The sequence below is a fragment of the Drosophila mojavensis genome, unplaced genomic scaffold (assembly GCF_018153725.1).
Source record: "Drosophila mojavensis isolate 15081-1352.22 unplaced genomic scaffold, ASM1815372v1 contig_231, whole genome shotgun sequence".
In the NCBI taxonomy this organism is placed as follows: Eukaryota; Metazoa; Arthropoda; class Insecta; order Diptera; family Drosophilidae; genus Drosophila; species Drosophila mojavensis.
This window is the reverse complement of record NW_025318772.1, coordinates 7,654,345-7,682,198: the sequence shown is the minus strand read 5'-3', so window position 1 is coordinate 7,682,198 and position 27,854 is coordinate 7,654,345. Positions and strand designations below refer to the sequence as shown.

Genomic DNA, 27,854 nt, shown 5'->3' with positions numbered 1-27,854 from the left:
CACAAAGATAGGCACTTATCGTATGGTGTTTATGCTCTGCTAAACTGTTGGTATGCGCATACGCAACACAATGAAAGGAGCAATAAAACAGTAGAGCAAACATTCCAGTTATCCAACTTTCTTTTCGTTATTCTTTAGACATGCAATATAAACGCATGCAACTAGCAATAACAAATTTCAGATCGTATGGGGTTGGATGTAATAGTTCGAATGAATGCATGCCTATTAGGAAAAGTGTCTAAATGCAATTTGGAAACATTTCCGTTTGTAATAAATAATTACTTGGATATTAAAAACATGCTTGGCTCATCTGCCTTCGGGCATACAGTATCCAGAGCCATTCGAGCAATGCAGCACAGCCCTTCAAGCCATAAGCTGGCATGTGGGTATGTGTGTGTGTGTGGGTGTGGGGATGTGTGGGTGTGTGGGTGTGTGCGTGGGTAGAGTATATAAGAATGATAATAACAAAAATTGTTTGGAAAACGAGTCTAGCACATAATAAATAACTACAAAATGAATGCCGCCATGCAACATAAGAACAGAGCGAAGGCCACAGCATACATATAAAGACGACGAGTATATATGATGCTGGGAGTGGGGTGGGGTGGAGTGGCTGCTCGTATTTTTAATAAAACCAAATAAACAGCAAAATGGCCATAAAAGCTTTGAGGACGGCATGGAGCTCGGCGAAATGTTTGCAATATTAAAGCAGCAGAATTGAGCCCAGAAATCAAGGCGAGACCCGAGCAAACAGCGCAGCTCAACTGGCCAGCGGCCAGGCCAAGAAAATGATAGAGAGGGAGATGGCGAGGCAGAGAGGGAGAAGAGAGAACAAAAAAATACAATAAAAATTACTGAACCGAATGCATCATAATGTTTACGTCAAAAATGAACAACATGAAAAGCGTCCGAGCTGAACCAGGCCATGCCATGCCAGGCCAGTCAGCCAGGCCAAGATGCAGTCCCTAAGGAGCAGCAGCGTGCCGAGGTCCTTGTTCCAAGCAGCTGCAGTACAGTCTTTATGGCGAACGAAAAAGGAAATGTGCAATATACACACACTTCACATAATTGTAAAGGCTGTTGTGGCAAGCTCTGTTTGTTGTTGTTGCTGCTTTTGTTGTTATTGCGGTTGGCCAGCATCTAAATTGATTATGAGCAGCTGGGCCCAAGGTAAACAGAGAGTTGCAGAAGACGAAGTCAAAGTAAGCCAGAGCCAGAGCCACAGAGCCAGAGCCAGAACCTGAGCCTGAGCCAAAGCTAGTCGGAGTTGGCCACTTGGCGTATACTAAATATTATATTGCGAGTTTCTTAGCAGCAGGCCTTAAATTTAATATGTCCTAAAACGATTTGTTTATTTGCTTTGCCAATTTGCTATAGATTACCGCAAGAGCTTGTGCCGAGCATGTGGTTGAAAACGAGAAGTTGAATTAAATTTTCATATTAAATTTGAATTAAATTCTAGGCTAGGGGGCGCATTGAAAAGATTCTTAGAATTTCTTTTTTCTTTGTGAAAATATGGATTAGAGATTCGGATTTTAGCTGTAAATGATAATTAAATTTGAAAACAGCCATCGACTTATCCAGCTTCTTAGGGCATGTATAAAATTTCTTAAAATTAATTAAGGTTCCACTCCATTTATTACCTTATTATTTTAAAGCTGCAACAGCAGAAATCGAGAATTCGAATTGAATTTGAAAAAGAATGAAAAGAGTTTTAAAATTGTCTTATACGGAAATGTGAGTTAGAGAAATGCCTTGACATACTTTCACATTGTGAATGACTTGAGAGCGAATAATCATTTTTATTTCAGTCAGAAACTTGTATAAAAATATTAATTAAACTTCAGCTTCATATAAATGAAGCTATTACCTTCTTAAGCTGCTTTATAATACTAAAAATTAATCAAAGTTCCCTTCCATTTAGTCTTAGAACAAAGAAGTTGCCTCATTCAACAGCAACATCCAAAGGGAACTTGGCTTTGTTTTTAAAGCTGCAACAGCATCTTCAAAGACGTCACGTCGTTAATGTTGCGTGCTCGAGTGCACAGAAGTTAGAGAATAACAACATAAAGTAAATCCTAGAAATGGCTTTTAATGTCGCGCAGCGAGAGTGGCCTTCAGAGTCGACCAACCCAGGCAAGTTGCCGGTGAGTAAAGTTTTTAATGCGCCAAAGCCCGAGCTGAAGCCGCTTTCGGAAGCGCCACAACAACGGCAAACGCCACTTGAAGTTGTGCAGCTGCGGCTTTGCCTACAACATTTGTTGCATGCCACAGCCTGCCTGCTGCACTTGACTGTTAGCGACAACTGCAACAGCAATAGCAACAACAACAGCAACAGCAACAACGACATTCACCATTTGGCTGCTAAAAACAGCATAACGTAATTATGAGTTGCCATAGGTAATGGCATTGGCAACCAGAGCTCCTGCACCTGCAATTGCAACGGCTACGACTGTTGCTGCTGCTGCTACTGCTGCTGCTAGACGACCATCAAAGTGTTGCAGTGAAATGTATAAAAAATAAAAAATAAAGCATTTCAAGTGACATTCGTGCACAGTTTTTTGCTGCATATTCGTTTCACTGTTTCTTTTTTCTCCGTTTTGTTTTGTTTTGTATCAACTCTAAAACGCCGCAAAACGGCCAAGAGCCCACTTCGTTCACACTCGATGCGTTAGCATGGTCGGCCAGGCCAGGCCGGCGCAAGGGGATGACAGTTTCGCTTACCTGACAAACAGGCAGGACCCAACTGCTGTTTTATAGCAAAATATTTACGATTTGGTATGTAAAGTGGCGTTTCTTGTGCGCTATTCCGGCACCTTCGCTGTACGCTTTTAAAAGCCTCTGGGGCTTTTGTTTACACACACACACACACACACACACCAGCACTCACAGGCACATACACACTCAAGCACTCACACATATACACTCACACTCAGACAACAGCAGTCTGGTAGAGCGTTTTAGTTGGCAAGCCTTTTTCATGTCCTGTCAAGTATTTGGCTTTGTCACAGCCAGCTAAATGCTTCAAGTGTAATGCCCGATGATTCGTTACATATAAGTTCGCTGGAAAAGTTGCTGTTGTAGTTGTTGTTGTTGTTGCTTCTGCATTGCTTTAATGTATTTTTTACACTTTGTCATTTAGTTGATTGGACAGATTCATTGTTCACTGTTTGTCCAGCCAGTCTGCACGAGTTGCCATCTCTCAGCCTGTTAATATCAATTTGTAAAGCTTGACATTTGTCAGCTATTTGTTTGTTGTCTCTGCTGCTCTGTCTCTGCCTGCCTCCTCCCTCATGTCTTCGGCCTCCTGCCGTCTGCCGTCTGCTGATTTGCTTACTGCGCTCAACTGTCAATTTCGTCCTGTCACTGATTCACTTATTCGCTTCAGCCCTAATTGGTTTCGCATTACCAGACTGACTCGAATGACACCCAAGTAGAAAAATTGTATGTCGTAATTCAGCATGAAGGTTATTCTATTGTATTTATTGTATTTTGAAATATTATCTTATTATGCAGCGAATCCATTATAAATGAGATATCGGGAAATAATGGTTCTGTTGCGGTATGCAGGTATCTTAAAGGCAGATGGAGGTGTGGCAGACCGCATCAAGTGCATATATTCATAAGCATCCTGGTAATGACAATTTATTGAGTCTAAGTAGACCTGTCTGTCCATCTGTCCATATATATACGTTGACCTCAACTGAACCTTAGAAGTTAGAGACATGCCACATTTTTTAGATCTCTCTGTAGTTTTTAGAGGTCTAGGCTATGGCAGTTCAAATGGGACATTATGTATTTGGGAATGTGATACAGTTTGTTTTTCTAGCTGTAAATGAAAAATTCAGTGTTCAGTAAACATTTTCCATTTACCATTTCAGCACGAAGTGTTTCTTTCAATTCGCAGATGCCTTTGGCCACTTTGATGCTGGATGGAGTTTGTTGGCAATCCAGGAGGAGTTTGACATTCTGTGGCTGGCTAAGGGCGAGAAGACTTGTGGAAAATATTTAATTAAAATTAAAATATGGCAGCTGCTCACAGCTACATTCCATGACACAAATCGCACTTAATCCATCTGCAGTTTGCTGCTGCTACACTTTGGGGCAATAAATCTAAAGGCAACTCGGTTCGCTCTTCAACCAAACTACTCCTAACTAATGCGAACACACACCCATACAGACACACACCCATATATATATATATATAGTTACCAACAAATATATAGATATATGTATATATAGCGCCTGCAGCTGATCTTCTGCTGCAACTGCGCCAGTTACTACTGCAACAGCTCGGACCTCGACTTCCTGGCTGCGCTCCACATTTTTGCCACGAAGATTTTAACTGTCAGCAAGTTGGGCGACTTAATTTGAATTTACGGCACCAAGAGGAACGGCTCGCACTGTTCGCACTGTTCGCTCTGGGTCGTGCTCGACTATTATATAGCACAAACACCATTAAATACTGAGTGGAGCTTCTAATGTGTTTATTGTTGTTACTGTCCCTGGATCGGGCTCTGGTGCTGGTGTGGTCTGGTCTGGTCGGGGATGGTCTGTTCAGTTCTGCTCGGGGATGGGCTGGGCCTCGTGTGTGCGCGACAATAATATTCAAATACTATGCTGCCTGGCTGCAGTTGCCTCTCTTACTTTTATTCGCCTTTGCTCGCGTGTTTGTGGGCGTGGCATGACGACGAGTAGTCAGCGCCTAGGTGCTCACTTTCCGCCCATCCATGATGTTTATACCGGCACTCTCACACCCACTCACACTGACACTCTGGCTGGCATTCGCAGTCATGCAGCTCGGTGCGCTCTCGAGTCCCGCCTGCATTTTCATATTTATGTGTCTCTAGATAGCGCCACAGCAGTCAAAAGTTCTTCGTTCACACTCTCCACACACACACGCATACAAACACACTTGACAATGTGTGTGTTTATATGTTTATATGCTAATACTTTAGCACACATGCCGAGCACTATTATCGGGTCTGCCACTTAGGCGTCGAACTTCCGCTTTCCTGCTGTTGGATCTCAAGGCAATTGCGCAGCATTGCAATTTAGGGTCTGAGCTTCGTCTCTCTCTCTATCTGTGTGTGTGGCTGTGTGTGTGTGTGTGTGTGTGTTGGTTGTAAAATGAATTTTACTTCATTTTGATATGTTTTCCCTGCTGGTTTAGTGTCGGCCACATAAATACATGTGCGCTGGGGTGTTTTGTCTGTTTGTTTTGCCCGCTGACTGCACTATCGCAATGATAATAAATTTTATTAATCTTGCTGTCACACAAAACACACACACACACAGACACATACACACGCAGAGACACACTGAGTGAGGCAAGGATGCATATTTCTCTAGCCCTCGCCCACGCCTTGCCACTCGCTGATCAAGTGCTCAACCTAGTGCTCAAATATGTAAACCTGCCCCCCAGCCACATGTGATTAGCGACGCGCACGCCGGAAGCCCAAAGCCCGGGCGAGTGCGAGTCGCGAGTGCGACTTGCAATTTATTTTCATTTCTCGATGCACAGCTAACGGCTAACAGCAACACAAGCCCATTTCCACCTACAGCAGCAACGGTGGCAGAGAAACGCCAGAATTTATGAAACGTGTCCAGAGTGACTTATTTGGAAACAACGCAGAATTTGCCAACACTTAAAAGGGAGCTTTAGAGACTGCACAATTTATATAATTAAGGCTTAATGCCTTGTAATTATAAATAATGCATCTTGTAATTCAGCCCATTGAATGGGCCTCTCTAGGCACTCAGCTCAGCCCATGTGCAAGGCCAGCTAATAAAAAATGTATTCAATTTCTGCCTCAGTCAAAGGCGCGCTCAGCGAGTGAAAGTACATCGAAAAATCCCCAGGCCCTGCCAGCAATTAAAACCAGCCAACGGAAACAGATTTACTAAAGCCTATGCTGGCCTTTGCCGTGCTGCTCTGCTGCTGTGTGTGACGGGCTGCGCTCTGAGTCCTTCGTCCTTGGTAAGCGCTAAGCAGCAAATTTGATGATGTCGACCGCAGTGCACTCGTGTTTAAGCCGCAGCTGTCTGCTGTCTGCTCCTGCTGCTGCTGCTGCTGCTACTCCTGCTGGCTCTGTTGCTACAGGAAATGCAGTAGAAAAATCAACAAATGCCGGAAATGCGCCGCTGCGATTAAAGTTTTTGCATTAAAATTTGGGCCAAAGAGGCGGCCGGCTGGGCTGAGCTGGGCTGGCCTGGGCTGGCTATGTAGCTGACGGGGGCTTGTGGTCCCCGCGGATGCTGTGGCTGTTTTTGCAAAATCTAATTGCAAAATTTTATTTAGCGACAGCCTTTCAGCGTGCACACGAAACATGGGTTCGCTCTCTGCGCCGACTATGCATAGTTTCCTGTCTGGCCGCAGTAAATCATGATATTTATTTGGCCAAATACGAGCTAGTGAGAGAGGCAAAAAAACAAAACAACAAAAATATGGCAAATGTTGTCAGTTCTTTGAGTGGACGCAGCCGGCGGCAGTTTCATTTGCTGCTGTGGCATTAATTTAAATATCGTTTTTAATTCAGTTTTGTTGGCCAAACTCATTGGCCGAAGCCTCAAAGAATGCTCGCCCCGCAGAGTCATTTTGTTTATTATTTAATTAAAACTAATTGAAAGTTTTGTCTTTGTCGTCGTTAGGCGCCAGCGGCCGTCCAGCCGAGCAGCAGTCAATCTCGTAATTTGAACATCGCCCAAATGCCCAAAAATGATTTTTGGCCAAACACTGTTCTGACTGGCTCGTCCCACAAGGACAACAGCAGAAGCAGTTGCAGTAGCAAGAGCAGATATGCCATGCACTTGACTGACTGACGTTTTGCCAAATCTGTCAGAAACTAGACAGAGGGCCGGAAATAGGAGAGATGAAGAGAGAGATAGAGCAAGCAGAGAGCGAGAGACCTGCTGCTGTGCTGCCGAAATTCCTAAACTTGTCCTGCTCGAGTACACTTTAAAAGTGAGCGCTGGCAAACTGGCAAAGCAAAGTTTAAGGACCTTTTGCCACAATTAAGCAAACCTTGCTAAATGAGCTACATCCTTGGACGGCCCCGATACAATGAGCAATCAAAGTGCGACAAATGGAGGCAGGTGAAGTGAACTTCAGAAAACTTTCTAGGAAATTTGTCACGTATAAGACAGTGGGTTAACTGAAGCAGCTTCAAAAATGGCTATTTATTTCGTAAATATATTGATCGAATAACCATTGAGAAGAATACCCCGTCGTCAAATAGTGATAAAAAGTAAAGCGCGAAGTGGAACTGAATGGAATCCTGCTGCTTGTGATATAAAGTTATCAGAAATCACTTCTTTAGCTTCTTGAATAGGCGAGGTACCTTGAGGAATGTGCGTGACTTGTTCTGAAGTGTTGTTGACTCAGCAACAAAATCGTCCGTCTGCTCTCGAACTATCTTGTCAGACACATAGCCTGGGGCGGCTGCTGGCAGCATGAGCGATCGGGTCTTAGCTAGTCCAATCGGCTCGACCTTACATCTTTTGGCAACAGGCTTGGGCGAGACAGTTACCACATAGGAGTAAGGTCCAGGGTTATGCGAACGTTTCTCTGGATGCATGAGCAGATCTTCGATTTTACTGTCAATGGGCGAATCAGCGGATTTCTGAGTGGGAAAGGAATCTGACCTGCTGCAGCTTCTACCCAGTAGCACATTGGAGGTTGACTTTCCGCTCAAACAGGTCGAGCTGTACATCTTCTGTAAGCTCGGCCGTGACTCGGTTTGGGGCAGCGAAATGGGCGTCTGCAAGTCGAGGGAGAGGCTCGAAGCGGACTCGGAGATCGGTGCATCACGCTCAATGTCAAATGTGGCCTGGCGTCTGATGCGCAGCTGCTCCAAGACTGACTCAGGCTCATCGGGCTCGTTCTGCTGCTGCTCGCGCAGCCTTTCCAGCTGAATGCGAATCTCTTCGATCCTTGACAAATTGGGCGACAGATCCTCTGTGCTGACGGCATGTGCAATGGGTGTGTGCGAGTCAGTCTCCTGAGGCTCTGGACTTTTTTCTTCGCCCTTCAGCATGTCCAGCTGCAAGAGCTGCAGATCCGCCTGAAAGTTTAGCTCATCTTGAGCGTCCTTCTCCGCCTCCGTCAAGGGCTCCGTATCGTAAGCCGGTCTCGTATGCTCCAGCCAAGGCAGCACTGCGCACTGCCGCTTGATGCGCTTCATACACTTCTTCTCGCGCTTCGACAGGGCGATGTGCAGCTGATGACGATTGCGAACACAGACCCCGTCGACTAGAATGAACGGCATGCCCGAACTGTCGAACTGGGCAAGGTCCTCCAAGCCAGCGAGTCGATCCATGGAAGCGTCATTGTTGTATGCTGTGTTGGCAATATTTGGCTTGCTCGCCAAAGCTGTGCTGCCCAGATCCATGGCCTCGGTCTTGGTGCCTGTGCGGTTCTTCTTTTTGCTCATTGTGGCTGCGGGCAGGTGGCAGCAAAGCGTCATTCCATTGCCTTTTGGCAGCTAAATGCAAATCAAATTTGTCGCTCAACGAGTGCCACATATGATAAATGATTTTCACGTGGTCTTATGCCAGCTGGCGCACTCATCGCATTTGATTTGCATTTAATTGCAGCGGAAATAATGTGAGACGTGTCTAGACGGCATCATCCGCCCGCCTTGGTGACTTACCTGAACGGCGAATAGTTCCCACTGCTGTACTTCGAAATTTAAATCCCTATAAAGCTCTCCGGCAGAAATCAAATTGAAAGGGATATAAAAAGTTTCCTCAACAGAAGAATAAACAGAGAAAAAAAATTGTTGCTTTAAGTCCTCAAGCGTCCTTTGAGGCCAGGCGCACGTGCACTTGTGGCTGCCAGGCGCCTGCTGCTTGGCTCCTTCGGATTTGTGGGCGGCGCAATCCGTACAACAAAACTTTACTTTGTTCTGATAAAAACTTAAATGTTACAGTTGCCGCGAGCTGCCGTAAATGCTTGATATCCCCAAAAGGTTAACAGTTTTGGCTGCTGCTGCTGCTGCCGCTGCTTCTGCTGCTGGTGGTCCCGGCTCTGCTCTGCACTGCTTGACGTTCGCTTTGTTTACAGAATTTTTATATTTTTGTTGGTTTTTTGTTTTTCAGTCTTTTTTCGTTTATTTTTGAGAATTTTGCAAAATCACAAGAATTGAAGTGCCCGCTCCACAAACACAGCAACACAATCAGGCAGGCACACACACACACACACACAGATACGAGGGGACTCCGTGCGTGGCTCTCTGTGGTTTGTGTAGTCTTCTGTTTCTCGGCCGCTGGCTGCTACATTAGGAGAAGCGAGCTCAGTCGAATTTGGTCATTTAACAGGAATAATTTGTATTTAATGAAATATATGTATATTGCCAGCAGGTCGGAGCCTTTAAGGCTTGAAATTTGAAATGGCATAGCCAGCAAAGGGTCTCAACCTTGATGTCAACAAACAGCCAGCCTACTCTGATAAACCGAGTTTACCAATTTATATCGTATGCAGTTCATCTGTTTCTCTGCTGTCTCAGCTTCATTCCGCTCTCTTACAATCGTTTACGATATAAAGTGTACTAAAAAAGCTCTCGCATCCCGCCAACCGAGCCATTTGCCGAAGCTGACACGAGCCCGACGCTGCCGCAGCCAATGCCGATGCCTGGCTCGGCCTGAACGCCACGTTAGCTGTGCCCACGCCAGGAGCCGCTCAGTCTGAATCGGTTGGGTCTACGACACGGACGTAACAGCGGTTGGCCAGAGGCAGCTGCACGGGCGTTAACAATATTAACTGCGGTTGTGGATTTAGCTGCCAAATATCAACGTCAATTCGACAAGTTGGCATTATGCCGTACGTACAACTCGACACAGCATTGCCGCGTTCACGTCAACCTGTGCACTCGGTCACCTGTCCAGGCGTGAAAATTATTAGTGTGCAATTGTTTTCGAAGTGCGCGGGCATTTAAAGTTTCAGAGCCGTTGACGAGTGAAGTCTAATGGCTGCTTGATGCAAGTCACGACATAAATTGCATGTCCAGGTAGTTAAGCGACATGAAAAATACGCAGAAGAGACGGCTATAGTGTGAGTGTGTTTGTGTGTGGTAATGACAGACGTGTCAGTTACTCCAGTGGAATTCAAAGTAGAACAACAATAATTGGTTCAGTGGATCACTTCAAGAATATTTATTAAAAATAGAGCTGACATGTGGAACATTGACTGCCCAGAAGACTTAACGGATCCAAAAACCTAACTAAAATATGTAAGTAATAATGTTGAGACTTTTAATGAAAATAGTTCAAGTTATTGCCATTTAGTCGCAACTCCAAAGCTCCATTCTAACGTTACAACTGTACTCAAGCTAGTCCGTGGAGTCAATGACCCCATAGGTAAACAATTGCATAAACAATGCATGGAAGTGTGTAAATTATTTGGTTACTTTGCCCGACAATAGCAGATAAACAATGGGGGCCAGGCTGTGGGTATTGGCACAAAGGCAAACAGTTTAGCGTCCCGTCATAAATTCAATTAAAATTCAATCGCAAATATATGCAAATTAAACAAGGGTTAAGCCCGCCATTGAATAACAGCAAACAATGTCTGTCGTATGTTTGAATTGAAAATCTATATACCTCCAAATACATATGCATATATGTGTAAATGCATGCTATACAAACATACGCGCCCCAAAGTGTGCTGTGTCACAGGCTATGCCTCGTTCGGGTTGACTGATCAAGTGGCGCCTTATTAACATTTCCAGCATTTCTGAAATATGAAAGCCCCAAGGCATCGGCTTCAGTAACGCTCTTTCAATATTGTTGCTGCCACTTGAGCAAAACTTTAATTTTTTTTCACACTTTACTTGCCAAAAACTTTTGAAGTTTTGTGTCATTTTTCTTCAAGAATTTACGTCTCAAGCATTTTACTTTGACATTCTTCTTTTGTGCTGCGAAAGTTTTATCTTTGCAAATTATACGCATTACCAAGACCTCAACGTTCTCGTCGAAAAGTTTGAGTCTTAATTGGCATGCCATGAAAGCTACCTATATATATTTTATTATTTATTTATTAATATTTAACGAGGATTTTCAAATTAATTAAAATAGTAAATTGGCTTAAAATTAAGCATGAATAGATAAGATCTAATTAAATTATTTTCCAATTAATTTCCATATTTTTTAGCTATAAAACTAAAATCAATTTTATATAAATTGTCTTCTTTTTTTTTTGCAAAAACTTTGCACATTTTCTAAATGAACTACATTAAGCCGAGTTTCCTTTTGGCACTCCCCTTAATTTCCGGCTTAGACAATTTGCGAAAACACGCCGTCATCATCTCTTCTCTGCTCTCTCCCCTTCCCCTTCCTCTCCCTCTCAACGCTCTTAGCTTCCCCTGCTGTTTTTCATCAGATATGACTTTGCGCGTAATTTTAGCTTCACTTTCACCAGAGACAAAAGAAACGGCAGCTGTTTGCTTTTAATTTTAAAGGCAACTCTGCTGCAATATGTTATACATCAAGTTTACTTAAGGTTTCACACAACAAAAATAATACAATATGAAGCAAAATAAACGAGCTCATAACTCATACGCCGTGTGGGCCGCAGCCAACTCGCGGCTTTCCCCCACTAGCGTGGGACTTTATTCTTTATTTCTTCCCTTAAATTTATTCCCATACCTAACAAATCTTGTATGAAGCAGTTAATTCTTTGACTCTGCCTGCCTCTGAGCTGCCTGTGCGGTTAGCCTGCGGCAACTCAAGCGGCACTTCTACTGCAACCGCAAACTGTTGGCATAGGAATGTTGGCGAAATTGCTGGTGGGAGTGGGGGTTGATATAAATAACTATTTTTACACCTTTATAGTAATGGATATGCGGCGGGCCATATTAGAGCGCCCTTAAATCGTCAGTTATAAATTTTGATAATTAATTAGAAGTCGCAGTTAGCCGAAAAGGTGTTCTGCTCTTATCTCAGTCAACAATTGTTGTTTGCTTAATATTTACACAAACAACCTGCCGTGCCTTGAGCCTCGCTTTGCTTTAAATATTGCAATAAGTAACGAGGCTGTGACAAAGAAAAATAACGAAAGATTAGAGCTCGCTCCATCCTGGTTATGAAGGTCCACGAGCAACGGAACTGTAACAAGGAGTCTGCCACAATTCAGCTCAGCATTGTCAACAGAGTTGCCGTGCTGCAGCTGTTGTTGTTGTTGTTGCTCTTGTTGTTTGTGTGCGATGTACTCATTTATATTTTATGAGCCTTGCACCTGAAACAGCAGACATAGACACACGCCAAGGCAGAAAAACTCATACGGCGGGGCCGGCATTAAAAATTAAAGTTTTTCTTGTCATTGAGTGTCGCTTGCTTTTATCGCTGCCTGTCCGCTTTCTACTCATATCATATATGGTGTATGTACCATATATGCATTCACTCTGATATCATTCTGTAGACGTTGATTTAATTTTAGTCTATGAGCATGGGTTATCCCACAAGCCTAGATATTTTAGACTCTCAAGTGGTAAACACTTAACAAAAATTAATAAGTATAAAATTTTAAATGGGCAAACAGCACTAAAAAAAAGCGAAGAGTTGATTGTGTGCGTGCTGAAATGGCAAAGTGTGTGTACCTGTGCATAGGTAATCATAATTTATTTATTTTATAGTTAGTTTAGGCATGGATAATTTTCTACGTTGACGCACACATAAAAAGGCCATAAACACTTTGCCCACACACTCTCTCCCACACACACACACACGAAGCAGAGACTTTTTTTATATGTATGCCGCCATAAAATGGTTTTATTTTGCAAGCATAATACTTATCAAGTGAAACGTAAAAATACGTACATTCATGTTTATTTAAGAGCCACTGCAACACACATACGAGTATCCTGTGTATCTTTTATGAGCTTGCACCACTATATTTAACCACTGTGTGGGCTCGACGCTTCAGGAGACTGACCCAAGGGTTAACTATAAAATAGAATATATAGCCATGTGTAGCAGCTCCGGATGTCGCATTTTAATGAGCATTCGTAAATTTGTAGCAGCTGCGCCGTTTTCAAACTAGAATCCAATGAATATTTGAATGCAAAAACTATGTTTGCTGCAAATGAAGCTCAATTGTCCTTTTACTAATAACTTGTTGCCAACAATTAACATTCAACAATTTTAATTAAACAAAAGTTTCATTTGGATTTCATATGAATTTATTAAAAAAAAAAAAAAATTATAATAATAATAAATTAATTATTTTTATTATACCATATTCATTAAGCTGCATTCAAGACCCAATCAAAAGCACAAAGCACAAAATCTGACGTTTTTATTCACTTTTAAATGTTTCATACAATATTTATCAATAGATGATATAAAGAGAAAATTGTATGCTTTTGCCTGCTTTGGGCTCACAGTAAAATATTTTATTAATAAAGGATTTACAGAAAACTATCACCAGTATTTAATTGATTGTGTTTTATTCACTCTAAATGAAAGAAGAATTAATAAAAAAATGCTTAAAACTACATAAAGGTAATACTGTGAATATTCATATCCCACAAAATTTGTAGTATAAGATGAACAGAAATAATAAAACTTAATTTCCATTATATGCAGAAACTAATTTTACTAAAATAGGTTAACAAATTGACATTCAAGAATAAACGAAATTTTGACTTTGCCAGAGTAAGATAATAGTTACATTAAACAGATTACCCACTGGTATTCAAATGACTGACGTTCAGTGATCCACTTAATTTTACATTCGTTGCTAATGTAAAATTTATATTTAAATTGGATTAAGTGACAAACATTTTGACTTGTGCCAACAACAATTTGGCCTGCCCGATTTTAATGTGATTTTTGGTAATGCAGCCTTTGGCCAGGCCTGCAATACGAGCAGCGACAAATATTTGCACTCCCCAGCATATCCCATGCACTCAAATTGTATGTGTGTGTGTGTGTGTCAATTTGTTAATTTTGAGTGTGGGTCCCTATGCGCATTTGAAACCAAAATCAATATTATGCGCAAATAGGCAGCAGCTTGACATCTTTGACATGTGGTCAGAGAGTGCAAATGGGATTTCGTGGGTCAACGTATAAATTTAATTTGTCAGTTGATAGCAGCTTTCGCATTAAATTATAAATAATTGATGTAGCACGCAGTCAATTTTTTCGCATTAATTATCCTTTTTAAGATGCACCAAATAATAGTAGATATGTATGTATAACTAAATATTTGTATATATATGTGACAGTTCAAATAAGCTCCCACCCGCAATGCAGCACATGACCCCAAAAAGTTAGGGCAACTATCTGAAAGATAAACAACTGCAAACGCTCGGCCAGACCAAAGGGACAAGTTGTCCGGTTGCTTTTGCTTGTTTTACAATAATAAAGTGCGGCTGCAGCTTTAATAACTTTTGCAGCAGCCACAACAAAGTTGCTGATGAAGACGACGACGACGACGACGACATAGATGAAACTGTGGACAGTAGAAAAACAAGCAAAAAAAAAAAAAACAGTTCGACTGTGGCACTGCAGCCGCAGTTCCAACCAGAGGCGAGACATAAAGCAAGCGAATATAGTATTAAGAGGAAAAAGTCCACAGATTTGTGGCAAGGCAACGGTTCTTTAAAGTGCTGTTCACCCCAAATTCGTAATCCCCCTCGCGAAGTGCCAAAAATGAATAACATTTGGCGGAGCAATGTTTGCACATATTTAAACAAGTTAGGAATTAGCCAACTTTAGCTGGAAATGCAGCGGAAAAATGCTGCTCGCGGCTCGCTGCTTGCTGCTTGCTGCATTACCTGGGTCTTATAAGTAGTACCAAATTGGGAAGTAGTGCCGCCCAGCACCCGCTCCCTCTTCAGCGTGCATTCATGCCGTCAACCCAGAAAGAAACTTTCGTCGCGCCGTGTCACGTAGTTGCGCCCGTCGCGCAACCCAATTTGGCCAAAATCGCGCTTTGCAATGCAAAATGGCGGCGCTGGCAAAGTTTTTACTGCATAATCGCAGGCGCAGCATTTTTCGTTCCCAGATAACAACAAAAGCAATTGGAATACAAAATAAACTTTCGAGCTGAAGACTCCACAACTTTTGCGAGACTGCGCATAATGTGCCGCCGGGACACGGGAGCGGCAATAGGAACTAGAACAGACAAATTCATCTGCGTCTGTGGGCAAAAAAAAAAAAAAAACACATCAGCAAAGTTTCAGTTGCCAAATGCGAAATGAATGAGAGAATGAGCGGAGAGTCGAGGGAACATCAAGTCGACTTCGACATCATCGCTTTTTATTTAACGTTTAGATTCTCACTCCAGCCCTACTTTCAGTTTCCTTTTTTTCGTGTTTGTCCTTTGTGTTGCTTGCTGATTTGTATTTCATTTAAAAGCAAAAGCACGACAAATGTTTCTTGATTTAGAAGCCAGGGACTTAGGGACCCCCGTCAGGGCATGGCCACATTTATTTCCTTTTACTTTGCTTTTCTCGAATTCCATATTGATTTTATGACGATTCGCAAAGCGCCTTTTTAATGTTTTTTCATTTGGAAGCAAGGCCAAATCAGCTTTGTATGTTTGACATTTGAAAGTTCTTATCATAGACTGGGACTTCAGTCAAGCTATCTCAGTCAGCTTCAATCACTGATAATCATACTTTCGTATCTGTCTCCATTCAACAATGAGCTCTCACTGCTTTTGACAAGTCTCTTATAGTTCAGAGGCCTTTCAATGTCCATGAAAATCGATACTAGTTAAACGACTCGTGGCCAAAAATAATTTCATGCCATTCAACATAATGGGGCCTACCTTTGTGCCCGTAAAAGCCAAGAGAAAGCCAAATAATTGATAATAATTGAATGTGTGTGTGCAAGTCATGGAAAACTGTTGATGACCCAAATAAATGTCACTACTCGTTTATTCCATCACAACTTTTGTATATTTTTGAAATACCAAATCTCTTAAGATCTTTATTAAATTTATTTCTGTTCTCTTGCAGCTCTCAACGCGCATTTAATGAGACACTGCCAGTGTCTGCATATGGGACTCGAGCCAACTATAAATGGCAACAGGCTGAAATTTATGCGAAAAGTTGCACAAAGTAATAAGCGCACAAAACAAAACGAAACAAAACGAAGCGAAGCTAAAGTAAACAGAAATGCCAACAAATCCCATAAACAAAAGGCGCACAAACTGAAACGAACAACTATCAAATAGGGCTAAAGAAAGAAAATCACTGAAATCGGCAGGAAAACAGATTACGAGGAGACGAGGCGACGAGGCGACGACGTCAAGGACGCCAAGGACGCCAAACGCATTACAATTTCCACCCAGAGCAGGACTTCGTATCATTAGCTGGGCATAGGGGATTATTATGTCATAAATATGAAACACATAAGCGATATACGCATCATTGTGCTCATTTGCTGTTTGCTACAAGGTGAGTGCCACATTTTCCAACTGAATGAGAACAGGTAGCATAACCGCGGAACTGACGATGCGAGCGCTGTCGACTCTCGGCTCAGCTTGCCAGTCAATAAAAAGCAAATTGTAGGTGCCGCAGCACAGTCACTTGTTGGGTTTTAACACCTCAAAGCACACACCCACACTCACACAGTCACACAGCCACGCACACTCACAGTTATCTCTGCCTCCCACAATGGCTCAATCCGTGCAGCGCCTCTTTCTTTCGCTTATTTCGATTATTCGCCCTGTGAGACGCACGTGCTGCGTTTACAAATAGCAGCCATTCACTGCGACAGAGAAAGTTGCGTGCCATTTGGAGTTTATTTTAAATAAAACAAGATAATTTTCCTAATAGAATATCTGCCTGCCTGTTGAGCTCAGCGCGGGTGGCCAGGCCAGGTAGACAGGTAGCTCGCTCGATGGCTGCTGTTGCTGTTGACATTTGTAGGTCGCAGCTCCCTGCAGAAATCAGCCATATGCATCCGCAAATGTTGTGGCTGTGAGGCATGCAGCACCAGCAGGGAGTTACAGCTGCTGCTGTTACATTGGCATTGGCATAAATTCCAATTCATTTTGCAAATATGTAATCGCACTCAAAGTGCGCTCAAAACACACATGCCGAATGGCTCTGTCTCCCGCTCTCTCTTTCTCTCTCTCACACACACACACACACACACTCTGCTCTCGCACATTGGCTATTTCGTGCTGTGTCAGCAAATTGTGTGGCGAACGTGCGGCAGTTGCAACACATTCCGTTACCAGTGCCCAGCTCAATTTGTAAAGGCGAATATTCTTGCATTTCACTCCCCCGGCTGCGTATTGCATATTAGTGCAACATTTAATTTCAAGTGCCTTCAAATGATATGCGACTGCTGAAAATTTCCATTCGCATTACTCATACGACCCCGGCCGCGAGCTCAGTGCACTGCTGCAGTTATTGTTATTACTTTTTCAATTATGTGCGAGCTTAGCAACAGTGACAGCCCGCCCAGCCACGGTATCCCTCCATGCATTTGGTGTTATTTCGCTTTTAATTTCACATCGCCTGTCAGACGCTTGTTGCAGTTGCAATTGCAGCTCGTTGCGAGTGTTATGTTATTCATAAATGCTTTGCTGCAAGTCAAGAGTACTTCGCACTGGAACAGGCACAGGCATCTGGCTTGTACATACATACATACATATGTATATATACATTTACATCGGTCGTCATGTCAGACCCGTTTAAAGTTGCATTGCAGCAGCAATTGTTGGCGTTGTTGTTTCAGTTTTCCCTGTTTGTGTTTGCGGATTTGCGCCAGATTTGTGTCAACTTGAATACATCAGAAGCGTTGCACAGACTCAGCTGCTTTGTTGTTGCCGGTCGTTGTGGTCCTAAACAAAAATGCACACACAATCGCCCCGCAACGGGGCGTATGTGTAACGCCGCCTTTGAGCCAGCTAAGCGACTGAAAACTGTTGCACACTTTTGTTGTTGTTGTTGCTGTTGCTTGTTGTTAAACTAGTTGTTTTTACTGTTGTTGTTGTTGCTGTTGCTGCTGTTGCTGTTGCTGATGAGTTGCCGCACCACAGGCCACCATAGAATTTTCCACCATAGCCTTTGTTGCCGCTCGCTTACCGAGTCAACCTAACCTACAGGCTTTTTCATTAGAATTTCCCTTTGAGAGCAGTTTTTTAATAGAATTGTTTGCGAATACGGCACAAGGCCACGCGTGATCTACAACGAAGTGCATTTTTTCCAGCAAACTAATTGTTGTGTTAGCACAGTTTAAAGTGTCAATAGCTCGCTGCCTGCATGATAAATGTACATGTTAATTTAGTCTAGACACTTTTATCTGGGCAACAGCAACGCGACAACGAGGGTTGCCGGAGCCTTAATGAGCACCAGTTTTAATTGCCTGGCATTTGAATATCTGCCACAGAATTCGTTGTTGTTCTTGTTGCTGCTTCTTTAACATTCTGACAGTTTTCGGTAACTTTTTGCTGATAGGCTGCCAAGCCAGGGCCATTGTCTGCAGCAGCCCTGGCCCTGGGACTGACAGAATTTCGCGCTAAACGCTTTGGCTGATAAAAACTTTCTTTTTTTTTTTAACCCGAATGGGGCGGCATAATTGCTCGGCTGGTATAGAACTCATTAGTAGAGGAAATCGTGGTTGGGGCTTCTTTCTCTCTGTCTCTCTCCCTCTCTCGCTCTCAGCGGCACGCTTACTGACATCGCCGCTGTCCAAGTAAGCCGTTTCGATAGATTTTTGGCCAGTTTTATCTGCTAATGGCGGGCTTCATTATGCGCTATTTGGTAACGCATTTCAGCCTGGGATGCTCTGGGCCGCTCTGGGCTGCTGTGGGCTGCTCTGGTCTGCTCTGGGCTGCTCTGGACTGCTCTGAACTGATGTTTTGAACCTGTTTAACCTATTTCACGCTCCTTTGTATTTTCATCAGCTAGGCAATGTTATCGAGTTATGTTAAGCATTCAGTGTCAACAGATGGCTGATGGCCGGTCACAGGTTACGTGGTCCGCAGGGAGCCGCCTGATTAAATATGCATTAATGAGCGAAATTATCATACATACTTAATCATGTATTCTGTATAATGCTTTTCGTCCGATTTGTTGTCCCAGCTGCTGCTCTGGCCAGCGCATAATTAATTTACTTAGAGTGCCTCGGAATGGTGCATAATATCTTAGCATTGAAATCGAACTTCTAATTGATTAAAGGTTTCCTTCGTTCCAGGAACAGAATTCCCATTCACATATGCATGATTCATAAAATATTTTGTTTGCTTCAACGTGCATTTCCCCAGCACTTGCATTTTAATCAGACTTCATGTGGCTTTGCCCATTGTAGTCCAGACGTTTTGTCCCTGTCGCTTCTGCAGGCGACGCTATTGTCTTTGGCTCTTTCTCCGGCTCTGGCTCTCGCGCTGGCGCTGGCTCTGGCATTGTTGGTGTTGCTTTAGCTGCTGCCATTGCCGTTGGATATGGATATGCGGGTGTTTGAGCATTTCCCCTTTTAATTAATGTACTTTGTAATGTAGCCAAAATGACATGTGTTTGCTTTGTCAGCGCTGCTGCTTTGTGTCAATATGTGGATATATGTATATGTGGATACTTTTCTGTTTTCTTGTGACAAAGCTGCTGCAGCTACTTCCAACTGCTAACTGAGTGGCTCCATACACCGCTGACTGGCTACGAAAGCATTCTCAGCATTTGCAACTCGTTGTCAGATATTCAAATTTCTCAATTTAATTACGTGTTTTCGGCATTAATTTTTGGCACGTGCCTCATTAAGGCCGAATTTAATTATTCGAAATGAATTTAGCTACTGCAAACAATGCCTACGCGAACTTTTTAATGCCGCAGCCTGTGGCATGCTAAGCAGGAGCTGTAAAATGTTTCCAATGCTTCTCAGCCAATTGCCGAAAATTGCACAGCTTAAGGCGAGAGGCGACTTGGCTGTCTGTTTTAATAGCCAGTCCAGTCCACTGTTTGTGGGCTATTAAATTATTTATTTAAAAAAAAGAAGGACAACACGGTGAGGTGATTTTCTAATTTTACGCTGTGCGAACATGGCCCCGGCGTTAGGGGGCGAGGATGCGAGCCAATATCCTGTTGGCGCTCGTTTGCTATTTGTAATTTGTGGCCAGGATGTGCGACGTGGCAGCCGGCGTCATAATTTTACAAAGGATTAAGCGCGATTACGTAGTCAGTTATAATATTTACGAGCCACCCAGCGACAGGATAATAAAACAAGGGCAGTTCATTGGCAGCATTAAGGATTGCCTACATGCGTTTGTGCTCGTTTTTTACCCAACAGCTTTTTACACATAAATCATGCATTTTCATATGGCAGGCTTACTAATCCGGCATTCATTTCAGTTGACACAAATCAATTACGTGAATACGCAATGAAAACGCAACGAAAACTAAAGCCGCAATCAAAGCTTTAAGTTGCCTGGAAACAAATTTGCTGTTACATTTTTCAAGTCCCTCTGTTCTTCATCTTTAGGTTTCGCACTGGGCGTGCGCATGATCAAAGTCTCCATACCCGCCTTCAAGATGCGAGGTGAGTCGGCTTTCATGGAATGCCAATACGAGCTGAATCGCACGCACGGCCCGCAAATAATCAGCACTGGGCATCGGGAACGCGATCGCTACACGCCGCACGCCGGAGGCGAGCTGCACTACGTGGACTCAGCGGACGTTGAGAGGCAGCCGGTGCACCGGCGCACGCATCAGGGCAAGCGGCAATATCAACAGCGACGACAGCAGCATCAGCCAATGGCCATGCGCCAGTATCAGAGCCAGAGTCAGAGTCAGACGGAGAGACATAATCCTCCGCTGCCAGAGAAGTCGCCCTATGGGCACAGCGTCTACAGAGGCAGCGCAGCATCCGGTTACCTGGGTGGGCGTGTCGGCGCCAGTGTGCACAGCAGTGGTGCAGGTGGGGGTGGCAATGGTGTGGGCGGCAGCAGTAGCTCTAGCGGATCCATTTCCTATATGCCCGACTTTGGCAGAGACGATCGATACGATGAGAGCGACGAGGAGGAGGAGGAGACGCAAGAAGAGGGCGAGTCGCTCTACGCCATCAAATGGTACAAAGACAACGAGGAATTCTATCGCTATGTGCCAAAGGCGCGTCCGCCCAAGACGAGCTACCGCGTGGACGGTGTGCGCGTGATTGTAAGTATGCGGGCGAACAGAGCTCAAAGAAACCCAGTAACCAACACCCTCTCTCTCTCCCTCTCTCCTTACCTCTGCCTTTGTCTCTCTGCCAACAGGAGGAGCTATCTGATGCCAGTCGCGTGCTGCTGCGTGGGCTCACACTCAACTCGACTGGCCTCTACCGCTGTGAAATCTCCGCCGAGGCGCCAAATTTTTCATCTGTACAGGGCGAGGGTCGCATGGACATTGTGTGTAAGTCAAAAACAAATAATATTAAAAATAACTAGAAATACTATCAGAAACATTTTTTCATTCCATCTAATGGACAAGCAAATATTTTGCAAACAATTTTCCGTCTGCAATTACAATTGCAAACAAATATTGAATTGGTACACAGACCACGTTTATTTATTTATGTATATTTCAGAGCTTTGGCATTTAGTTCAAGAATTATACTGATAGAGCGCGATAGAGAGGGAGATTTGCAAACAGTTTTGATATGTTTGCCATTTCAGCTCGGGATGTTGACTTTTTGTCTGTGCAACTAATGGACTGAATAAACAAAAATGTTATTAAATGTATATTCGAACAATTGAAAGATTCAAGCCCTGATATAGAATATGATCAAATGTGGATCAAGAGATTGCATTGCAAACAGAGAGGATTTCTTTCTTTTGGGCTTAGCTCAGTTGAGAGTATCTGCTAGTCAAGCACTTTCAATTTAAACAAAAGCCATTGTATCACACAATACATCACAAAAGAATACACTCACACTCACACTCACACTCACACACACACACATCTGCTTTACAGTTGAACTCGTTTTTTCGTGGAACGGTAAATGCGGCTTCCTGAGCTGTTTGTATTGCGTTTGGAATGCTTTTAAAAGGCCATTCATAAGCTTTAGTTCTATAACAGCATTTTTCTGTAATTTCACGATGTATATTTTTTATTGTTTATCGCATGCACTACTATATGCTCTACATAATCTTCTTCTGTTTTATTTGCCCATATGCATGTGTATGGTTTTTGTATTTCGTATTTGTTTAAGCCAAATGGCCAGTGCCTGTGTCAGTGCCAGTGGGCAGGCTATAAAGGGGAATATGGTAAACGGCTATTGGGCGCCAGTGGAGTATGTCGGGCTATATCAATACATTCGGCATGGCAACGGTCCCCAGTTACGGCAGTGGCTCCGAGCCGGCGATTTATAAGTTGAAATGCCATTTTAATGGATATTTCCGCAGCATGGCCGCGAACAACATATTTTGTGTTTGTTGCCAGTTTATGTGGGAATTGTTGCTTTGTTATTTTTACTCTTTTTTATAAGAGCTTAAAAACAATTTCAATGGCTTTGCTGCGGGTGTTGTTAATACTTGTAGTCCGTTTTTGCATTACATTTACATTAACAATAAACGCTGAAAGAAATACTACAAAAGGCAAAGAGTAATATGTGTAAATAATGTAGGTAATATTATTATGTTTTAAGTACTTAAATATAGTATTAAATATATCCGATTAATATCTTTTTGGAGAAAGTTATATTCAAGATATCTCTTTCTAAATATTTTTCTTTTTTTAAATAATCCAAAATAAAATGGAATTATCATCTGTCTGCAATCTGAAAACTTATCTCTATCCTTTCACATCCATCTCTTGCAGTTCTGCCACGCGATGGACCTCACATTAGAGGGCAACAGCACCAGTATCAAATCGGTGAATACTTAACTTTAAACTGCACGTCGGGGAAATCACACCCAGCATCGCATCTACAGTGGTTCGTCAATGACCAGCCGGTAGGTGCCACGCACAAGGATCCAACTTGTTCTGTTAGCTTTTGCCATGTTTTTCCGTACCTCTTTTGTGCCCTGGTGCGAGTGTTGGCTCAACGAAAAATGTTGAAATTATGCATACAGTAAATATTTAAGCTGCTAACAATGAACTGAGAGATGGAGGCGAGTGGATGTGGGTGTGGGTGTGGGTGTGGGAGAATAGTGTCCGAATCCTTGGCACAGCTGCCAATTTAGGTGCCAGCAATGATTTCACGAGCAAAAATCATGCTCAGCTCTGCCTATGTGCACGGCGCGCCCTAACCGCTGCAGTTGCCCAAAGGGCCTTGGAATGGTTTATGGCATGTTGTTAGTTGTCTGTAGGTGTAGCTGGGCCATCCATCTAGCTGAAAGCTCGTTACACGTTTACCGTAGCCGGAACACAAAACGGCTGCTGCCGATCCGGAGCCGAGGCATGAGGAATGAACAGCCAGCCATGGGTCTGGGCCCCACTGCATTTTATAGTCGTCGACTACATGCTACTCAAATTGTGTGAACCCAGGCGTTAAGGTACGAGTTAGTTCATTGTACCATGGTGCTGCTGGTACTCCTGCTGCTACTCCTGCTGCAGAGCTCGGCCGTGCCTATGCCGTCCACTTGTATAAATAAAGAAAAAATCAATAGGGACGATTAGGCACGTCTTCCGGTTTATATGCAGCTCGACAATGGGGAATACTTATTGAATAACATTTGTCTAGCAGCTACTCACTATAAGCGCCTGTTAAATGCTGTTTATTTATTTTTTCTTACTGTGACACGCCCCTCCTCAGCTATCAGCTCTCTCTCAACTAACAATAACTGTCCGTCAGGTGGAGAAATTTTGCAATTTTGAAAAAGTTTTAATTCTAGCTCGGCCCTCGTTCTGGCCGCAAAATGTCCTGGGCTCTGACTTGGTATGCGGAGGGCATTTTAAATGCCTCCCCGCCTCTATTCGGCAGGGGCTGCCTGCCCAGTAGCGTGTCCTTGTTTAGTGTTTTGTATCAGGACACTGGATAGCTGCTGGCATTTGCAGCATGTTTGTTATGTTAGATCCGGGCCGGGGCACAATTGCGACCGTTTGAGCCTGTTTAATTTATGCGTGCCAAGTTTAAACTCGCTTTCAACTTTGGAATTCGGAAGCTTTGTAATTTTTATGGCCGCCATAAAGAATGGCAAACCAATCGCATAACAAATGGCAGCCATTTCGATCGCAAAGTGCCAAAGTGCGCCGCCCGCATCCTCATCCGCATCCGCATTCGCATCCACAACTCCAATTCAAACTCAATCCAAATCCAATATATGAGCAAAAAGTTCAAGCTATTTATTTTAGCATTTCACATTTTGTATCTGCAGTTCGCATTTCTCTTGTTTATGGCATCGGGGTCTGAGCAAATGACTTCAATTTTTTCACCCCCAGTATATGCGGCATAGTGTGGCGTGAGCTGTTGCCCCCGCCCCACGCCCCACGCCCCACGCAATTTGCTGTCAACAGCAACATTGAAAGGGAGAAATTATAAAGCGTTTGCCTGTACTTGTAATTGCAACCTTCAGCACAGACAACTAAGCATGCCGGGGCGAACAAAAGAGCCATCTATGTACGCTCTTTCAGCTCAGCCCTTGAGCGATGGCCAGACACGTCTGACATACCCCGGCGTATACTTGTTGTCGTTACTCATACACCATGCGTGTGTGCGGGTGTGTGTGTGTGCCTCTAATAACAAAATGCAATGCGGGCATATACTGGAACGTCACTTAACTTTCACTCAGTCACACAGGGCGCACAGATGAGGAAGAGAATGGCAGGAAGAGCGTCAAATGTAGCAAATGACTAAAAGCTTTGCATCCGCGTCTGTCTGGTCTTACCTTGCAGATACTGGAGGAGCAATACCTGCGCAGATACAACGATATCGTGCACAAGCACGGGCTAATCACCTCGATACTCGGCCTGCAGCTGGAGCTGGAGCCACGACACTTCCATGACGGCGACATGCGCGTCAAGTGCCTGGCTAGCATATCGCCGGTGTTGTGGAAGGGTGGCCGGGAGAGCATTCTACAGCGTCGTCCTGGCATTATTGACAATCGCGAGACAATGCTGCTGGGTGAGTGGCCACAGTGGGTGTGCTTTAACTGGCACCACCAATTTAATTGCTTTCTCCTGCACAGTGCGTAGCGATGCCGGACGGATTGAGAGCAATTTACTTCGCCTGCTGACCATCACCATCATCCTGGCGCGCATTGGCCGGTGGCTGCTTCAGCCGGAGCTGACCTAGGCTGACTTGTGGGCGGAGTTAAAGGCGACCGCATGATTTTCGAACCGATTCGATTCAATTCAATTCAATTAAATTCAATTCAATTGCAATTGCAGAGCATCAAAGGTGATTTTGTATACTTAAAGTGTAATATCTTTAGTTTCTAAGCGATAACCGATAACAGGAAACTCCCCGGCAACCACTCAACTTGATGGCCCAATCAGTAAGCATAAGTGTCTGAATGTGTAGTGGTAACTCAAGACAGAAAGAGAAATGCAAATGTATACTCACACACAGACAGATAATAGTTATAACAATCCATATTCAAATTGAAATGTGTCGTAACTTTAGACAAAATGTGGTAAATCTAGTGCAAATATCGTGTCTCTGGCATACACAGATACGCATACACATACAAACGAAAGCGTAAAGTTTTCAAATGCATATCTATCATTAACTGTTAACTTTCAGACGAGAGGAAAATGGCAGACGGCCGACGGCAGATGGCGAGAGGAGCAGCTCTAACACTAACACCGTACGAAAATACGAAAATAGTTATTTAAATGTTTGCTTCATGTTCATGCTCACATGTGTGTGTTCACGTGTGTGTGTGTGCGTGTCTGTTTCTCTGGCAAAACGAAATCCAATTAAAAACATTTTTGCTCGACAAAACGACGAACATCCAAAACTACTCGCACAATAAAGGATGGTTGAGCTTAGTTTCTGTGTGTAAATAATTCAATGTAACCAAAGCGAAATTCAAACCTCAAATTTACCATACACTCATATATACATCATTTATGCACACATACGCAGACACCCGCACCGCACGTTCGAATTGTCTGCGTCAGAAACGACATTTGCCTCATTCACAATTTGAATACAAACAGACGACAGACATGATTTTGTTAAGACTGCTCCTTGTGGAGTAGCACAAAGAGTTGAAGAAACTTTTAAGTTAATTAAATTGAGTTGCTATTTGTTTGCCCCATTGAGAGTTGAATAATAATTTGTAGTAATCAGATTAGAAATAAGACTACAAGTAAACACAAAAAACAAATGTCATCAAAATAATCACAATAATATTTAATGTATTCCATTTGGTTCAGATAAACTAGAAAGGTCAACCAATATATAAGTATATACGAAAATGTTACATGTAAATTAGAAATTAAGCTGTTTTATTTATAGCTAAGCGAGTTTGTTTCACTCAATAAAACTGACTTGAGTTTGTAGTGCAAATCGAAATAAAACTATGAAATGCCAAAAAGCGGCAGCTAAAATAAATGAAAGAAATGTGTCATAAAGCAAGCTCACTGTGTCCCTCTCTCTCTCTCTCTCTCCAACTCTCCGACTCCCTCTCTATTTTCCCGCTCTCTCTCTCTCCATCTTTCTCTTGAGTGTTTGAAATATAAATGTGAAAACAAAGTTAAAGTCTTTTGTTTATATTGGGGTCAGGAATTTGGTCATGTACTATGCTTTTATCTACAGCAGACACGCACTCCGGCTAAATAACAAACATTAACACCTGTATAACCGCGGCAAAGGTTTTTTTTCTGCACAGGTGTTGCTCCTGCGCCCGTTTTCTTGCAACAACATAAAAGATACCAAGTTTATATGGCAGCAAAGTTAAAATACCACGTACAAATGTTCTGAGCAAACAAAAACCGCAACTCACGAAACACGCCAACACTCTCACACACTCAGACACATGCACACACATGTACGAACAAAATGGCGGTGACGTATAAAAAATAGAATCGTGCATCCTTTTAGGTGCGCGCGTAAAAATATCAACCAAACCAAATAAGAGTCTAGTCAGCCAACTAACCGACTAGGAGATACCCAGAAAGCTGATATCGAAATCATTGTACTCATTTCTTATGAATGCATGAGAAAGAACACTTAAGTAGGGCGAGCTGGCTTAACCGGCTTAAACTGCAATCGAACTGAAGAAAGACAAAAATCAGGCAAGAAGGTATATACATATGTATTGTAAAATCTGACATTCTGTGAATGCAACACTGTGTTGCACAACACAAGCACAAGCACAACACTAAAATGAAGGTATCCATAGATAACAAGCTAATGGGGTGAGTTCCCAAAGAAATCAAATAGAATATGCTTGTACTTTGTATGGTACTCAGGAATATGTATTTAAAATTTCAATTACTAATAAGATCGCTAAGTTGAGCGCTTAATAAATAGTTGGCCGAACGGGCAGACAGACATGGCTTGATCAACTTGTGTCCCCGTCCTGCTGAAGAACACATATCCCTTATGTGATCTGCCACGCCTCCTTCTACATGTTACATGCATTTTTGCAAAGCTAATATACTCTGATTTTCCACTTTCAGTGGGTTCAGCGTATAACCAAATAAGACATAACATATTCCACTTGCACAGTCGCTGCCATTGCGGCTTTCCCAATTTGATGGCGCAGTAAACTTTATGCCATTCACAAAAATAGAAAGGCACGCAAAAGTTTCACCGAAATGCGACAAAGGAAGAAAAAACAACGGAAGCAAAATTAATAAGAGTAGTAGGGGTAATAGGCGCCACTGAGGCGATGGGGGCAACTGAGTCAACAGGGGCAACTGGGGCAGAAAGGCACACGCAAAGCGCGTCAAGATACGCGCCATATAAAACAAGTCCAAGGCGTGCTTGGGCACTCTAATCCCTGGCTCTGGCTACACCTTGGCTGGGATGGTCAA

General features: G+C 43.1%; 2 protein-coding genes across 2 annotated transcripts; one reads left to right on the top strand and one right to left on the bottom strand.

The window, feature by feature from the left end:
* Positions 1–7,150: 7,150 nt before the first annotated feature.
* On the bottom strand, positions 7,151–9,393 carry LOC6575274. Its single transcript, XM_002001251.4, has 2 exons — positions 8,652–9,393; positions 7,151–8,437 (listed from the first exon to the last, which is right to left on the bottom strand). The coding sequence occupies exon 2, from the start codon at positions 8,430–8,432 to the stop codon at positions 7,308–7,310; it is 1,125 nt and encodes a 374-aa protein (XP_002001287.1). The 5' UTR covers positions 8,433–8,437; positions 8,652–9,393; the 3' UTR covers positions 7,151–7,307.
* Positions 9,394–9,677: 284 nt separating this feature from the next.
* Positions 9,678–26,211, top strand: LOC6575273. The gene is made up of 7 exons (XM_002001250.4): positions 9,678–10,229; positions 15,963–16,403; positions 20,431–21,104; positions 21,203–21,338; positions 22,746–22,879; positions 24,762–24,990; positions 25,055–26,211. The coding sequence occupies exons 2-7, from the start codon at positions 16,349–16,351 to the stop codon at positions 25,159–25,161; spliced, it is 1,335 nt and encodes a 444-aa protein (XP_002001286.1). The 5' UTR covers positions 9,678–10,229; positions 15,963–16,348; the 3' UTR covers positions 25,162–26,211.
* Positions 26,212–27,854: the final 1,643 nt, after the last annotated feature.